The 18,988-nt window shown below is 35.0% G+C and overlaps 2 protein-coding genes across 2 annotated transcripts; both read right to left on the bottom strand.

Annotated features, from left to right (window-relative positions):
• Window positions 1-633: 633 nt before the first annotated feature.
• On the bottom strand, window positions 634-15,435 carry LOC120343487 (kinesin-like protein KIF22). The gene is made up of 13 exons (XM_039412679.2): window positions 15,299-15,435; window positions 14,960-15,067; window positions 14,468-14,639; window positions 14,039-14,187; window positions 13,002-13,211; window positions 12,603-12,672; window positions 5,521-5,684; window positions 4,387-4,508; window positions 3,475-3,631; window positions 2,801-2,968; window positions 2,226-2,493; window positions 1,311-1,489; window positions 634-1,040 (listed from the first exon to the last, which is right to left on the bottom strand). The coding sequence occupies exons 1-13, from the start codon at window positions 15,299-15,301 to the stop codon at window positions 1,002-1,004; spliced, it is 1,809 nt and encodes a 602-aa protein (XP_039268613.2). The 5' UTR covers window positions 15,302-15,435; the 3' UTR covers window positions 634-1,001.
• LOC120343491 (tubulin epsilon chain-like) lies at window positions 15,360-17,994 on the bottom strand. Its single transcript, XM_039412686.2, has one exon. The coding sequence runs from the start codon at window positions 17,203-17,205 to the stop codon at window positions 15,754-15,756; it is 1,452 nt and encodes a 483-aa protein (XP_039268620.2). The 5' UTR covers window positions 17,206-17,994; the 3' UTR covers window positions 15,360-15,753.
• Window positions 17,995-18,988: the final 994 nt, after the last annotated feature.

The following is an 18,988-nucleotide window of genomic DNA, read 5'->3' as shown; positions in this document are numbered from 1 at the left end:
TAACGAAATGTGTGTGCAGATTCTGGTGTGTTCGTCAGAAATCGGCAAGCGCGTTGTGCAATTCAACGACGCGTCACTGGATTTGAATTGTATGTAAACCGATATTCTAAAATCTTGACGAATATTTTGACAAGCCCCACTCAGACCCCAGTAAATGTTGTGTTGATTGATCTTACGTAAATAAACTTTTTTTGGACCTCCTGAAGTCAGGTTGTGTACCAGGTTAGGGTTCAGGTTATGCGACATCTTGGTGTGCATACTTACTTTAGGAGTACCCTTTTTTCTTGTATTATGCAACTTCTAACGTAAATCAAAACTTGACTGGCATTGAAGTTTGGTAAAAACGTTTGTGGTCCGCAATGAAGTTCCTCATGGAATAGTGGCTCGTGACACCAAAAAGGTTGGAAAGGCCTGCTGTGAGGTTTCATAGAGGTGGGAAGTTCAAAAAGCCCAATGCGTCTTATCTGGAAAAGAGAGCAATGCGAACCAAAAATGTTGAAACGACCATGTCTAATCGTTCACTGCTGATACGCTTCGACTTATTTTAAGCTTTTCTGTTGTTGAGTAAGCTCAAGCAATATATTGGTAACATAAACTTGAAACAAACATTCTACTTCAATGAATAAACAGCAATCAAAAGTCAAAGATTCAAGTTTAATAAGTAAAGTCTTGGCAAACTGTTTAAATAGCATTATATTACAAATACACAATAATACATTACAAACATATCATAAAACTGGTAAATTTCATTTCTGAAAATTTCCACTTTTAGGAGAGTACTTTTGACTTATATACAAGCGGCCATGATTCCTAATCGACCAATAGCAGGCAATAAGCATGAGTGCTAGAAACAGTTGTATCATATGATTGTATCAAAATAGTTTCAGATTAGAGTGTCTAAATATACAAACAATTCATTCTAAAATTCATATTTTAACAAGATATTGGAAAGGGAGGATAAAAATCATCAAAACAACATTCTATATACATGATATTATTCTTCATTGCAATTGGACATGACAGTTGTGCAACAATGTACTCTGAAAACAAAATTAAGTAACAGGTATTTATTAGTATCAAATGCCTTGTTTCATAAGGAGGCCACCTCAGTTATACTGGACTTTTAGAGCTACATCATATTCAAAATATTTTGATAAGATAAATTTGGCTACACCCCGAAAAAAATTAATTTGGGCTAGTAATAATTTGGGAGTACAAAGTCAATTGTAGGGAACTCTAATATTTGAATTGACTGGGTGACAATGACAACCATTTGATCCCACAAACTTATTCGCTAACTAAATACTCACTTCCAAAAATTTATGAACAAATTGTTTTGGCAGAACTTTTTCTAAGTCTTCTACATTTTCAAAGCTTCCATTCTCATTACGATAACTGAATATTTGTGAAGCTCTAACTCCCCCAATTCCATGCAATTTTTTCAAATCTTTTTCTGATCCGTTGTTAAGGATTTCTAAAATTTTTGAAGCTAAAAACAATGAATGACAATTAATAAGGTTTTGAATCTGATAGAAGTAAAAAAATAGATTAGAAGGGTGAAACAAGGGTACCAAATTCAGTTAAATCAAAACTATATTTTCTATAAATCTAATATTTTCTTGAATAACAAATTGAATTGGAGATAATATTTCAAGCACCTCATTTTGAAGTTTTGGATAAGAAACACGATGATTTCAACTATTCTAACAAAACTTCACTTCACCTTCCGAAGCCTAATCCTTCCCACAGAGATCTTGTTTGCGAAAAATCAGGCTTTGATGTTATCACAATTTGATTGCAATTGAAACTTTTGTAAGGGATGTTCAGATCTGAATCCTCCATTTCATCTACTAAGCAGACCTAGTTCTAGTTCAATCTGACAGTCATTCAAGATATGCATGGCATTTATAATATGATATGATGAAAATGATTTTGAATGAGTATATTCATATACAAATAGTTCGTTCAGTATTTCAGTTATTCTGGAATTCCCCACAAACAATTTCATATTGAATATCCCAGAAGACATCTATCGAAATATGAAATCATAATGCAACCAATATTCAAAGAGGTTTCAAGATAACAACAATCATGGCCCATTATACCTCTCTGTATATCATTATGATTGAATTTGATAAATAACAAATTTTATGGCAATCCTATAACCTAAGCCATGATAACTGGCAACACATTGTAAAAGGCTTCATGAATAGAGAAATACAAACCATGTATGTTCCTGGTGTCTGCTGGTACTTTTATAGTAATAATTTCTTGACTCGTCTTTGATAACTGTTGTTTCTCAATAGTAAGTAATGTACGACGATGTAACGAAAGAGTCGTAGTCTTGGCAGGCAGATTCAGCTTCGAGGCTGTAGAAATTTTCTTACGCTTGATTAATAATGGAGAAAAGTCGTCATGCAAGACTACCTCTGACTGCCTTTTTCTTTCATTCTCTTTTTCTTCTTTGAGGAGTTTATGCTGATAATGCAGAGACTGTCGAATATAATTTTAAAATCAGCATGGCGATTGATGACGTTAAAAAAAACAGCTTGTCTTGACACTGAACAAATGTGTGAAACACCACATTACAACATTACTCACAAAACCAAAATCTCTGAAACCATGCTTGTGTACAAAGGATTACAAATACTTCATGGAAAAACAATTTTGCTAGTCAAATATGCCAGTTTACCAGAGATAGAATGCAATCTTTAACAGAACCTGAATATCATCTCGAATTTGAACAGGCCACTCGCATGAAATTATACCATTATTTACTTCTATTGAGTAGTACGAGTACCTTAAACTGCTTTGAAGATTTCCTAATTTCATCTAAATGATCATCGTGTTTCCTAAATTTCTCTTCTTGATCCGATAATTGCAAAAAAGGTTTTGGATGTGATTCTATATCACGAGTACTTTGTGCTTTCATAACCAATTTTTCAAGATCTTCCAATCTGCTATATAACTGAGAAATAAAATTTGCAAGTCACAAATGAGAAACAACACATTATTATTTATTGAATGCTGCAGGAGTCGTGATGCACACCAATACGAATGTATTTCGAGAACATTTCATCTGACCATAGACAGACTTCTTCAGACAAGCCTATTTCAACTACAGTAGGAAAAGTGATCACATTGACATAAAAAATAGTTATCAAATCGTCAAGTTTCTTGCTTGAAGGATCGTAGCATTATACTCATGCCGAGCCGATCCACAAGGGCGAACAAGAGTGGAATAGGTAGTAAGTCTCAGGTGACTCCAACTGCTAATCACAATATAATTTTTTTACCAAATTTTTTGATGTTCAATCAGTATATTCAAATAAAAATAGTAAATTCATTTACTTAATTAAAAAACCAAATGGTAGCCTATGAATCAGAATTTACCCCTATTTTCTGAATTCTGACACATACAATGCTACATAAAGTTATCATGTATTAAATGCTTAACCAAAATCATAAAAGTACCTTTGATTCAATTTTGCTGACATGCTTTTTTATGAGTGGGCTGAGAAAAGGTAAGGGATTTTGTTCTGCAGGTGAATCACAGGTTTCTTTCTGTTGTGTTTCCTGTTTTATTACAGGCTTATCTTCCACCTCCGACTTGGTTTCACGTGTGAATGGTCTGAATATGAATTAGAATTTATATTTTATTGCTTCGGTATATAAGGCCTGAGTTTATTCAGAGAACTTAGTTAACAGGAATTTGATTTCGAATATTAAATATTTTAAGGGTACTTTGTTACAGAAGATATGATACAAAAATGACAAATTTTGCATAGCAACATATTTACTTGAACATAGAATAATTGAAATAGGGGGATTATGATATTACAAAAAAACTTCATAGATACATAAAATTAAAGATAATAATATATTCTCGCCTATTAGTTAGACCGGGGTTTCCCAAACTCGGGTCCGCTAGGGGGCCGGGATGACTGCACAGGGGGTCGGTCCGCAACGATATGAAAAGAGTATGATTGATTTCAATCCAAAAGCCATTGCATATTTTTGGTTGAGCGTTGCGGACAAATATCCATTGCTGTCAGAAAATGCAATGCATTTCCAGCTCTTACCAGTATGACGACAAAATAGAGATCGATGCTTGCCGTATAGTAGGACCCGCGTGTTTGCTTTTCACAAACTGCTCAGAGAATTGATAAATTGCGCAATGAAAAGCAACCTCATCCATCACATTAGTGTCGCTTGTGTTATAAATGAAACATTATCCTTCCTTGTTGGTTAGGCACAGAAATTAATGTGCATAGGATGGGGGTCCGTCAAAAATAAAATTCACAAACAGGGGCCACAGCCGAAAAAGTTAGGGAAACCCTGAGTTAGACAGCATTTACAATGTTAGGAATCAAAAACCATAATTACCTGTTAATTATGTTTTTACTCTTTGTAGCGAAATTCATTGTTGAATGAGTATCGAGTAGAGAAGACATCTCAGGTGAAACATTCACAATCATGCATGTGTGAGCCGAACCTCCGAGAGAATCCTATTGAATAATAAACGATATTATCTTCCAATTACATTCTTATTGATCTTCTCTGGGATGGAAGCAATATTTGATTTCTCTCAAATTTCAACTGATTCAACGTTTCCTTTCTGACATTCAATGTTATGAATTACAAAAAATGATAAATTTGAGACAATTTTCCTCTGTTTGATGAATATCTATATCAGAGGTTGGCAACTTTTTAAGTGACGGCCCGGTAAAACCTGACCAAAATTTTGGCGGACCACCTTTATACAAACGAGCTAAGCTTATGTAGTAAATTATGCGCGTTAGAAAATTCATGTTGAAAATATCTTCAAAAACAGGGCCACAGGGGTACTGGTGATGCTATTTAGTGCAAGATCTGTATTTGTTTGCTGGCATTAACTGTTCCCAATTTGAAGGTATGGTCGAAAGTGATACACGTAACGTGTTTCTTACGTCCAGTCGTCCACCCTATTTCGGTATTTCGTTTTTTCAGTTATTGTAAATATCGAAAACACGACCTGGCATAAAAAAGGACCACTGTCTGTGAAGCTTCTCTTGCAATGTCTGAATATTTATCTAAGAGTATCGACCAAAAGACTGCCAAGATATATATCGCAAATACGTCTTTCAATTCTTTATAATTTGAAATTTAATCGCGGGGATTCGTTTTTGTTAGATTGTAGAAGTGTTTTTAGAACGTTGTCCGTTTTTGTGTAATCTTTCTGCAGACCGTTAGTAATCTTCCCGCAGACCGGCGATGGGAATAGAAGACACAAGTCAAAATGCCAATAACATGGCCACCAGTTCCAATCACTTGTACAAAATCAAAACTACTAATTTTTCCCATTTTGACTCTTCAATTACTAGACCTAGTGCCTTCAATTCACCCAGCTCATGATCTGGCACTGCTCTAACAGTTGTCTTCATCAAGACTAGGCCAAGATTTATCGGGTGTATAAATAATGTTCAAATTAGAAATATCAGGGTCCATTGTAGAAAAGAGGAACTAAAAGTCAATTCTTACCTGAAGTAATCTTGTTAATTTGCTATCTCTATATGGTATTCTAGCAGATGTCCCAGCGTTTAATGCATCGACCACTTTACCAAGGACATGTAATGATGAGTTGATTGATCCTGATTCTTTCAAGCGAACTCCAGTATTACCAGTTCTTCGATTGTCCTCTGAACCTTAATCGGGAAATACCAAATACCAAGAGTCAAATGTCTGACAAGTGACAACAATTTGTCAATTATGTCTACATAAATTGCATATCACAAGTAGGGGTGGCAAAATCTAATATTTTTTTTCGAATCGAATAGTTCGAATATTTTTTACGAATACCGAATATGTTTTTTCAAATACAACAGGGGTGTCCTTCGGAAGCCGATACTCCCTTCAAAAATTAGAAGAAATTTTGAAAAGTCGGCAACAAAGCGTTTTTTTTTTACTGGTTAAATTCATCAAAAATCGCTAATTGTTTTTGTCGCCGCGATTCTAAAGTTCGTAATCTGTCTTCCCGCCCGATTCATTTTTTGAAAGTATTAATTCTTGCAGGTCGGGGGACATCGAAGTTTTATATATTAGGTATAAAAAAAATTTAAAACTGAAAAACTCCCCAAAACGCGTGCAATAGCATTTTGCTATAATCGCTGATTGTTATTATCAGCGTGACGTGGTATTTAGGCCGTAACCAACTTTACGTTGGTTTTATTTCCTCTAAATCAAAAATTTTCCACAACGTTGTGCGACGTTAACGATGATAATTATTTTATTTTTGTACACGCACGGAATTGCGAATCCGGCGATAGTTTAATTTATATATGTTCATCAGCGGCGAGTTTCTGAAGACAACGCAAATTTTTTTATTGAAAAAGCGGGAATATAAAATACTGGAAATAAAACTATAAACAATATGAGTTTTATTGAGGCCTGCGACAGTTTAAAAACGCCTTTTTAAACATTAAAAATCGAAAAATTTTGTGTGCCTCTTGGCTCTTGCACACATTATGTTTGGTCGGCGTTTAAAACATATCGTCACTGAAATCGAAGCACTGTTAATTGTGGACAAGATTGGCCTTATTATCCATTACTTTAAACTGCCGTCGAAAATTTTCTTCTCAACATTATAGAAGGTTTGGAACAGGACAATTTTCCCCGGGTTGTGATGATATATATAAGATAATCAATAAAGTCCTGAAAATAAGGATCAAAGCTTTATATATTCGGGCAGTTTACCACACTGTGTCCGCAGATTGCCGTGGTATTTTAAAATTATGGAGATTATATTTTGTCGACTCAAAATTTAGAATATGCCCTTATCGGTCACGAATTTATTACTTTGCACAACAGGAAAGTCATTATTCATTGTGGGCTCTTTTAACAAGTGGCCTAATCGCGCGATGAATATGTATTTTTGATTTATTTTTTGATATGTATTTTCATCGTACGAAATAAAATTGTACTCTACGGACTTTTATATCATTTATTGAGATTTTTCTAACGGCGATAACGAGTTCGCAAGATTCCATTAAAATTAAATACACACGGCAGTGTTCACTATTAGCGCACTTTTTTGCGAAAATTGCGAAGCACTTTCGCAACTTTTTTTAGGGACTGCGAAATAGCACTTTTTTCCGATTTTGAAGAGAAATAGCACTTTTTTCCGATTTTGAATGAAATAAAAATTCAAAGTTAACAAATATTTTCGAGTATTAAGTTGACAAATAAGTAACATACTGGTACTTTTGTAACTCAATTCTGCATATCATAACGATATTTACCGGAATTCTAACCTATGAGATGCAGACATAGGAGATAAGCTTTTGCATTAACGGCAAAATTCTTGTTTATAATATGATTATTATACAAGCACACGGATTCCGCTTCTCCCGCAAAAAAACGCTCCCGGAGCGTTTTTTTTGAACGAGAGTGGTCATGTGACTATCAATGATATCGATGAATTCAAAATGACTATAAAAAGTGTTAGTAACCTGTTATAGTCACTTTGGATGAATTGTGACCAAACTGCACTATTTTCAAATCAGACGAAACTTTTAGCAGCATGTCACAGATTTGCAAATAAACAAATTCACAAAATACCATTTTATTGTAATCACAATGTTGAAAGGACGTGGCATTTTGCGATATTTACACAACTATTTCTCATTGATATGCGAGGAGGGGTGGGCAAAATTCAATATTTTTTTAAATCGAATATTTTTAAGGAGTACGGAATAAACGTGGTGGAAACATTAAAAAATCGGCAACAAAGCCTTTTTACTGGTTAATTCCGTTGTAATCGCTAATTGTTCTTGTCACCGATCGCTTTGGCGGCGATATCCAGGTTTTGGGTAATCTATATTCCCGCCCTCTCTTTTTTACAAATATGAATTCTTGTGGGTCGGCGGAAATCGAAGTTTTATATTTCGGGTTTACCCGTTCGTTCACATCGGCAACAGCTGTTGAAGAATTGAGGACTCAAATTAACATTTGCGCTGGCTTTAATATTACCTATCAAGATTTGTAAATTTACCGTCCCAATTTTATGCGAATGGTAATATTATTGTCCATACCGTGATGCAGATATTTATTAAGACGATAATTAACTTTCTCATGTATTACTATGGTGATAAACTTCGCAAATCTAAAATTGTGCCAATCCTGAATGTTGATTTGAAATAGTGATTGAATAATTCGGCTATAAAGGCATTTCTGCGTGGTCATAAGACGAGATAACGTTAATGAACAGCACTTCTTTTACAGGATATTTTACGTATGCGACTTAATGCTAAAAAGATTCGGCTCGAGTGCTTTTTTTCGAGTGCTCGAGTGCCTAATAGAGGTCAGGCGCTAATTGTAACTAATTCCCTCAAGTTTCAACGTGTTTTCAACAAAACAATACCCCGGCGATAATTATAGCTAAAATGTTACCGAGCAATTCACAATTTTATTTATGGAATTTGCAAATTCACCAGTTTCTTGACGATTTTGATGTTGTCACGCCCTAATTATTAGTGCAAAAATACTCCCCTTCTTCCGCAGCGTTTGACGGGTTCTTTGTTCCATTCTTCAGAAAGTTCTGACACGGGGATATAGAATACTGAATCCGGAGGGTTGAATCCCTGTCCACTTACTGGTGATTTTTCGTTTTGAAATGCTGAAACATTCTCTATTTTAAATTAAATGACGTTTCGCGGGCTAGAGTTCTCCCCGAAAATGATGTGTTCCAGACGTTAGTTAGACGATAGATAAAACATTAGATTAATAATTTTCGTGACGCCCCGTTTTCGAAAATACAAAGTTATATCGCAAAAAAATGCGTTATGATACATTTGGAATGAAACGTTATTTACGGTGAATTCAGATCACATTTTACTCTCCATGCCACCCGGTATCTGAAAATACAGTTGTATCTCGAAAAATGTGTTTTGTTACATTTAAAATAATACATTTTTGCGATTAATTTAGATCATATTTTGCTTTTCACGACACCCGTTTCCAAAAATACAAGGTTATATCGCGAAAATGTGTTTTGTTACATTTAAAATAAAACATTTTTGCGATTAATTTAGATCATATTTTACTTTTCAGGAAACCCGTTTTCGAAAATACAAGGTTATATCGCAAAATGTGTTTTGTTACATTTAAAATAAAACATTTTTGCAATTAATTTAGATCAAATTTTACCTTTCACGGCAACCCGTTTCCGAAAATACAAAGTTATATCACAAAACATGCCTTTTGTTACATTTATTTTGCATTCCCAATAAAATACATATTTTCCCTAATTAAGGTCGTCGATGAATCTGTTCCTGTCGTTCAATCTCGACACACGTTTGGACGAGTGTGGGGCGGTTTTTTGATCGGCGATAAATTAAAAAGTTGCCACACGTTATTTGTATAACGATAATAACTGAAAATTAAGATTTTATAATAGAAGTGAATTTGTCTCAAGATGGTATTTTACAATTCCTGCCCACAGAAAATAAACAGGCTGACAGGCTTGGTTATAATTGATATTCGTATAATTTATTTTACACTATTAATAAACACGCCACACCAATTGCGACCATATAAATTGCAGTCGCATCGGTATGGACTGTATGTTTTTGGCGCTCTCAAATTAATAATAATTTTCAACAAAACAATACCCCGACGGTCATTAAAGCTGAATTCGTTACCGAATAATTCGCAATTTTATTTACGGAATTTGCAATTTCAAGATCTCACTTGACGATTTTGATGATGTCATGCCCTAATTATTACTGCTTAAATGCCTCAAAATACAGCAAATGTAATCATTTTCGACGATAGCAGGCGCAACAATTCGTAAACGAGCCGTTATAACGAAATTCGCGATTGATTTTACCTCTCTCTTGTTTACAATTTTAACATCCCGCCGGCCATGTATGGTCGAATAAAATGTTCACATATTCGAAACATGACTTGGCCAAGGATGGAAGGGATCACTAAAGAGCTAATAGAAAGTACATACGCGAGGGTATGATATTAATATCGAGAATATTTGAGCATATCACAGGACGGAAATATTTTGCACCAGGCTGTTTGTTGGCAGAACAACGATACGCTAAAGTTAATTGATCGAATACAGGGAAGTATTTATTTATCATCTCACTTGCGAACATCGAGGTTTTGGCGGAATTGTACGATCATGTTGTCTTTCTTAAATAATAACTTTTTCAATAAATGTTCATTTTACTTTTGCGTCTTCATTATATGTCTGGTTTTCATTTATTTTAAATTCGAAATTGTCCGAAATACTCCAACAGGTGTATAGGTACAATAATAATAGTACTTACCAAAGTACCTACCAGGGAAGTTTAATACACACGATGTGTAAAGGGCGTGGTAACTCCCGTTTATTAATTATAAATTTTTCTACATTCTGCTTAAAAAACAACGGCAGTCATCTCACGTAAATCTCGCGACCAAATCTTTTTTGTTTTGTATGGCATCGTCTTGGCGACGAATTTATCGCCGACTGAATTTTAATTGTGTTTTAGGTTAGTTATTTTCTGTTTGTTGGTTTCTAAACTTTACAAACTTGGGTAGCAATTACTATTAATGTGAGATTTGTGCATATGAACGATTGAATATCGCGACTGGATGTCCGATATCTGAAAATGCGTAATTCTCTTTCAACATTAATTTTCAGGATATCAGCGTTCATGTGGTCGAATAAAAATTATTTATCAAATGGATTGGTATTTCGAGACACTCTCAAAATTATTTGGGATCCATTATCATATCATTCGTTTATTTTTTATATTCATGTTTTTCTCAAGAATCACCCTCGTTATATTTAGTGTACCTTCGCAAAAGAAAACTCTTTGATGTCATCCTTCCTATTAGTGTAATTGAAATATATGGAAACCTCGCAAGTGGCGTTGTGATGCGAATATTTGATACTAGGTCAGCAGCATTACAAAGAGTGCTATTTATGAATGCTGAAAGTACATGACATTACTAAACATTTTGCCAATATATGATGTTTTCTGCCCGATTTAAACTAACTCGCACGCAAACCAAGGCATGTGGACATTTAAAAATTACTTGTCTTTGGGTAAGCTCTGAAATAGTATAATATAAATGTAAATGAGAAATTAGGTCACGCTAGCTCACGAAACGGGAGGATTTTCAAAGTGATCTTGTGTAATATTTCGGAGAAAAAAGTTTGAAAGGAATGTAGGTCAACCTATCTCCTAAAACAGGGGAGTATCCTGCGTAATATACGGAGGGAACGTAGGTTAACCTATCTTTTAAAACAGCGGGTGGCGACTTTCAACATGGTTCAAAATCACAAATTAATAATTATCAGATTATGTTTAGGGATGAATCGAAAAGTTGAATTTCTAGCGCACCTAACCCTAATTAGTTGATTGCTATTTATATTTGGGGGGGGGGGGGTTATTTTGCACCGGATTTGTACAAACGATCCACCCTGTAACTAATATGGTTTCCAGCCGGCCTCGTGTCTGTTAGATGGAAGGAGTAACAAATGTGAAAGTCTTTGCTGTTTACACGAGTAAGCAACTGACACCGTGATACATTGCATGAAAGTAGGTAGGCAGGTGTTAGCAGATGTCATTTCGTTGCCGATGAATTCGCTCCCTTAACGAAAAGGCTCCTCTTTAATTCATAATATTAACCGGAGGAGCGCTTTTTCGAGTATCTATGCCGTTTTAAATGGGTTATATGAAAGGCTAGGGCACCTAACTTGTTAAAATCGGCAAAAGCACTTTCGCACTTTTTTTTTTGGACTGCGAAGCACTTTCGCACTCATAATTTGCTTAGAGTTAACACTGAGTCACACGGCAGTTTATCTCATACTTTCATGTCCAAAGATCACCGTGGCATTTCAGAGAAGTAATGTTTTAATTTTGACTTGAGAAGAAGCAACCGCGAGTTACGTTTGACATATTTAAATTAATATATAAAGACATTTTACAATCTTGTAGTTGTCATGGATTGAATATTTTATGCAACAGAAAAATCATTATACGCTGAAAAATCGTCTCTTTAACGAGCGCCTAATCACGGTAACTGTTACAGACGGCAATGGCAATTTCCGATTTTGGCGCGGCGCGGCGCAGGTCACGTGGTACCGGGTATTCGAATAGTAAAATGCCATTCGAATAGTTTGATTTTGGATTCGATATTCGAATATTTTGCCCAGCCCTAATCACTATGATATAGCAAAATCAAAATAGTAAATATGAGAAAATATTTTTTTTCACTCTTATTCCTTTTATTGTTCTAGATCAGGAGTGGGCAAGGTTTTTTAGACCAGAGGCTAAAAATTTTGCCCACCTTGACTGGCGGGCCATGTAAGTGTGATGTCAAAAGTTGCATATTATGGACAATATTTACAGTGTTACAAAAGCAAGAAAAACAATAAGTTTCGTGCCAAAACTAAATTTAAATGAAATATCAACAAATTTCTTGAGTTATTTTTCAGCTAAAAGATCTATATTTGGTTTTAGTTTGGTTGTGGCAGCATCAGGCGGGCCTGATTGAATTACCCAATTGGCCCACAGGCCGTAGTTAGCCCATGTCAGTTCTAAAAGCATCAAAAGATCAACAACCTGCAAGATCAATAAGATAAAGTTTGGCAATTTGATGATGGTTAGGTTTCGATGTGTTCCAACTTTTCATCTGAAATACAAGAATACACATTATCAAATAGGGCAACAAAGTTGGGTAAACATATACACACAAATCTTGATTGAATTGCTATTCCCAAAGAAAGGTTACAATAAAACAATATGCTTTGTTTGTCCATTATTGGAGATGTTGAAGATGAAAATTGTGGCTGTGATGGAGTGTGTTTCAGCCACAAAATAACAACAAGGGGAGAATACCAACGACACCATTAGTAAAGCAGTCGCACTTCACGTAATGGGGACGGCTAAATGAAAAATATTGTACATCTCTGTAGGAGGCTGACCCATACAAAAGCCAGAAGATGAAGTAATATGTGATACCTGTATCTGTAATATCGAATGTGAACGACTTGATCTAGTGTTAAGTTTTGTCGCAGCGACTCGTCTGTTTTCACTTGCCGGAATAAACAATCTTTCGAATGTTTCAAAGTTAGTAATATTCTGTTGAGTGATACCAGGAACAAATATATTTCCCTCTTGGTCTTGCCTAATGTTGAGATCCTTATTTTCTTTCTTCAGAAGATCATATACCTGTTTAAAATTTGGATTTCATAAGGGAGGGGTCTGAAATGAGAATAGGAAATTCCCATGCAACAGCTTCTGAAACAGTTGGTGCAATTACGCGCAAATTGAAATAGACGACTTTTCAGCATATATAAAGTGGTCATCGCCGCTAAAAGATCTGCGATAAAATCTCAGAGAAACGCCAATGCTGCCATTCAGGTTATTTTTAGTGGTCTGCAATAAAATCCCAATAAGTAAAATTTATTTTAGTGCAATGAAAAATTGATTAAACATTAATTATCTTATATATTACTATCATCCGGGAAAAAGTCACATCATGACCCTGTCAGTAGTTTTAGAATGGATCAAAAGGTACATCGAAAGTACAATTGATTGTGTTTCGATTACAGTGACAGTATGGTTTCCAAAGCCAAATAATCATAGTGCAAAATTTAGCGTTTACATTGTACAAAATGCTTTTTATTTGTCGCAGGCTTCCTAAAACATGACTTAGTGTTTTCCATTTTATTTTTAGTATTTTATATCGCCACTTTTCATCTAAAAATTTGGGTTGCAGTCGCAGATTCACCCCTTCATTTATCTTCAGCATCTGCGTCACTGAGTACGTATTTATTAACATCTTTAATCTCACTTTTTTTAGGTAAAACAAAGTAGTTAACTAAAGCTATACTGGGTTTTCATATTATCAAGTTTATATCATCTTTATTTTGAGATGATTACCTCCTATGTTCCGGGCACCATGAGATGGTTATGTGAAAATAACAAAATATTCTCATATGTACTGAAGTATATTTGTAGTAAGATACTACACCGTGCTTCCACAAAAAATTTACCTTTTCTTGGTAAATTTCCAAATAGGACATTGAGAGTAAAAAGTTGTCATCCTGTGTTGTCATTTGACGAACTTTACTAAACAATGACCGTATGGTTCTTGGTATGATACCAGGATGTTCATTGGTTCCCAAGATTGTGAAAGTTTTCCCTGCAAACAATGAAAACTCATTTCATAAACCACAGAGATTCATAAGTGAAAAAACTTTCATGCTTAGCATTACTGACCTGCGCCTCTGTGAGGAATGGACGATGGGTTCATATTTCTAATAAAGATCAAAACTCAATGTAATGGTTTCAAATGCCGAGACCATTAACCGGTACAGAAAAAAACATGATTGGATGTTCTTAGAAAAAAAGGGGAAGAAAAAGCTCGCTGACTACTTCTAAATGAATGTAATATATAATGGAAAACAAATTTCTGTTGTTACCTGCTCCAGTTGGTCCATAAGTAAATATTGTAACATTCTGTCTCTGTTCAATGAATCTTGACAAAACAGGTTGAACACAAGTGCAGTAGACTTCCTCCTGGGTGGAATCTTCGGCAAATACCTGCTTGAATGTGTATTCCAATGTCTCTCTTGTGTCCCTCCAGTTGAGAAGCTACAAATAATGTATTAAAGAAATAATTACGGTACAAACAATTAAACAGAAATAGAGTATTCTTCAACACACGCCAAAAAAAAAGGATTCATAATGAATTTCTAATCCATATAATAGCGAAATATAACTGAGTTTGTATATCATTATCAAGTTCGTACCTTATAACTATATTTTCAAATTATCAACGAATTGCCAAAATGTATGATGAAATTTTTCATCTATGCCAGCTAGCTAGAACATAAAAAATATCCTTGAACTAAATAAATTTTTCAGCTTAATAAATTAATTAGGTTACACAAAACAATGTTGCTTCTGATTACCTCTACTTTATTATGACTTGTGGTTCTCAGACAAGTCTCTTCAGGTTCTTGATTTTCTTCGTGAATGACCGGTCGCAATCTGACATACACTCGAACGCTGGATTTACTCTTAATAAAACAATAAATACCATAACTTAAAGTCAAAACGGGGCGAAAAAACAAAGAAATAAAAATCACGATATCATTTAAATTGACTGCAGAGAAATTTATTTAAATAGATTTACTACAGAATGATTAGATTACTACTTGAGTATGACAGGTAAACTACCTGAAGATTCTCTCACAATTAACAATGAAAACAAATGGGATTTACGACTATCTGCTTTATATTCAACTCACCATGATAACAGTGTTGAGGAATAAATCTCACAATCTAGATAGAAATACAACTTACTCAATGCTGAAAAAATGAAGGAACCTTTATTTCACTATCAAGAATTTTGAATAGTTTACAAATATAGCAAAAAAGGTAAAATACAAAATCCAGTGGTTCGAAAAATTAGACCTAGACAGTGGTAACATTTCATAGTAAAGGCACTTGGATAAAAAATGAATATTCACAATCACAAAATGCAAAAAAATATTATATGAAGGTTAGGTGATTACATAGTTGAAAAAGAAAAAAGGGAAAATTTCTATTTCAGGCAATCAATATTTTCTTTAGCTTTACAACAAAAGTAAAACACTTGCCAGTTAAAGGACAAAAACACAAATATTTTTCTTAATTTTCTCCCAGTAGGCTATCAATTAAATGTTGCATATTTCCGAGTCAATTGTAACTAACAAAATTTGATCTACAGTAATTTCAATCGAGGCACATTGGAAACACCATCTTGCGATTTGAACACCATATTTTCCATTTCTTGATATTCTGCAATGACAGAATTCAATGATTCTCGACCTTCATCGAAAAGTGAGAGATCGAAACCATCAACTCTTTCATAATGATGAATATGAGCTTTCCGTTTATATAACTTGGAAAACCTTTCTCGAAGATTTCTAAATGCATGCTGAACGCATGTATTATTTGATAAACAAAGTAATGAATAAGGTTGGCCAACCGGCGGGAAGTTACACAATCCTGTTTTCCAACCTTCCATATTCCAAGGCACAAAATTTAAGTTGGCTTTCAATTTATCTATATTACGGCGCAAATCCGACACACTCACATCTGAACCTCGTACCATAAGAGCACAAGCCAGATATAAACTACGAGCAGGATCTGCTGTTACCAGTTGATGATCTTTGGTAAATAAATCTCCAAATGCTTGATCGAGACGCCTTGGTGGCAAACCGACATCTTTAGAAATATAAAGTGGCGCAACGCTAGATACTAAATAATGCATTTTCGGAAACGGAACTAAATTCATTGCAATTTCATTCAGATCAACATTCAGAGATCCTTCAAATCTTGATGAACTAGTCATGTTAAGAATAGTATTAGCAACAATGTTATTCATACTGTCAAAGGGTTTTTCTTTTTTCTGCTCTAAACATCCTTTATTAGATGTTACAAGTGAATCAGCCTTAACAGACCGATCAGAACTGAATTTATTTTTTGATTGAGCTTGACTAACTTTATCATAAATGTTTACCAATGATTGGTTATCTATGGGTAACACACAGTCAGCATATTCAGTCAACTGTCTCATAGCTAAAACAGAATTATAAGGAGATGTAATAACATCATCATCCTGTGATGGATAAACAGCTGTGACAAACCGATAAACTTCAGGATATTCGTCTTTCAAGAGAGCAAGAATTGCTGTCCCAAGACCTGAACCAGTTCCCCCTCCCATTGAGTGAACAATAAAGAAACATTGCAAACAATCACACGCTTCTGCAGCTTTACGAACTTGTTCAATAATTTGGTCTTTATACAGAGTACCATACTCTTTATTCCCAACTGCCCAATTATTTCCAGATCCAGATACATCTGTTATTAATTGCTTGTGATCAAATATTGAACCTAATCTAGTTTGAAGCATTTCATTTATAACTCCTTCCTCCATATCCACGAGTATAGCACGAGCTTTCAAATTGCTTATTTTTGATTTTCCTTGACCCACTGGTATATCAGCCCCAGAGTCAAAACGAGAGTCAGTATTCCGAAAGAAACTTGATACAGAATCATTATAAACTCCTTTCTGGTCATGGAATGAATGCTCTCGAAGACATAAATCCCAGAATCTACATCCAATTTGATTTCCACATTGTCCAACTTGCACCATGATAGACTGCGTCATGTTGCAAGTAAACTAGTATACAGCTAACAAATTCAAATCTTTTTGATCATATACTAATGAACACAGCTGCTGAATCACAAACATTTCAGCATTTAGAAATATAAAAGGAACACAAAAGACATACAAATTTCAAGTCAGTAATTTATTATTCACATATTACTGATAATATATAAATTACCGAGCATGAATTGCTGAAGTTTAATCAAAATGTACCTTACCTATCCAACATCATTCAGTTATCGTTAATGCAATTACAGAATTACCAAAAACTTCCTGTTGAGCATGGCCTGATAATATAGCTGTATAGCGATAAATTTGCTTGTACTCATACTGATGCACATCTAAATCATGTCTTTATTAGCAGTGAGTGGGTTACGGGTTTAATATTTGTGAGAGGATTGCTGAACTCCTCAATCAGTCAATCAATGCCCCAAGCTGCCAAGAGTGACTGATATGTATAATCAGGGAAATTTCAGTGAATGAAATAATTTTTTTTCTCAATCAGTCAATGATTTCTGTATTTGAATTGTGAATCGTTGTTAAGCTCCGTCATTTTTGTACTAATACAGCAGTATAGAGCAAATGCCAGAATGTGGTGGCCAGTCATGATACAGTGATAACTTATCACTGCTGCGCTATACAGCTATAATATGCCGTATTTTATTCTACCGAATAACTTCAGACAGTCGGGAACCGTTGAAACTTTGGATTATCTGCTTTCCTCTCCCCCAAGATAAATATGTAGCGGTAGATCAGTAGATCCTCGGTCTTACTACTTACTGAATACAGCGCAAAACAGAGGGAAACAGCGCGGAACAGAGGGAAACCGTGCAAAGCAAAAAAAAATTTTGCAATGAGTTGGGGTACTTTTTTTTTAGTCGGGGTAGACTACCACGCAGCAAATTAAAAACACAAACCAAGGCTGATAGAAAGTCTGCCCCTGCTGGTGACACATTTTGGGTACCGTAATTTGGAACATTCCCCATATGGATACAGTTTTGATTGATTTGGCTTTAGGGTTAGATAAAAAAAAAAGTAGATAAAATTTCGCATGATGACCTAACATCTGGTACATAACCTTGTAAATATACCGTTAAAAGCGTCATAAAACCATGACGAGAGGCGCCGTGGTTCTTTCGTGGCAGGAGCCGTCATGACTGCATGAAGTGATAATAACTGCGTCTCCTGTTTTCCCTCTGTTTTGCGCTCTGTGCGGGGTTTCGCGCTGTATTCAGTTAGTAGTAAGACCCGTAGATCCTATCCCAGCTACATTCTGACTTCAGCTAGTCTATATCCTGATATCTGTGTGGTACCGGTATAACAAGAACTAATTTTCAATTAACAGATTAAAGGCAGAAAGGTACGGTACCGGTACTGTATGGCCCGATTTTACATGTGTCTTTACTTTATTGTCAGATTGTGTTCTTTTGACTGTTTTTGGTGGACGGGCACGTACGGTACTTGTACGTTTGTAACTGTTTTATTAAGTTATGCCCGTCCTCCTGGTCCTCTGCACTTTGTTTGTCTGTTTGTTGTTGTTTTGTTTCTTTCAGAGTGCAGGAGTGACCAAAATAAAATTGATTGAATTAATTTTTCCACTCCTTAACTACTGAACTATATTTTCGATGAACGGCAATGCGGTATTGACAAAATGTATAAAGATGATTCACACAGAGCGGTATAGAACTTGCTTTCAACAAACAGCATAATACAGTCGAAGGCGAAGCCAAAGCCTGCAAAGCAAATGCCCTGTCTGAGGTCAGGAAAGGTCACACAGCATTTT

The sequence above is a fragment of the Styela clava genome, chromosome 3 (assembly GCF_964204865.1).
Source record: "Styela clava chromosome 3, kaStyClav1.hap1.2, whole genome shotgun sequence".
Lineage (NCBI taxonomy): Eukaryota > Metazoa > Chordata > Ascidiacea > Stolidobranchia > Styelidae > Styela > Styela clava.
Note: the sequence above shows the minus strand (reverse complement) of the source record. Positions and strands in the feature narration are given on the sequence as shown.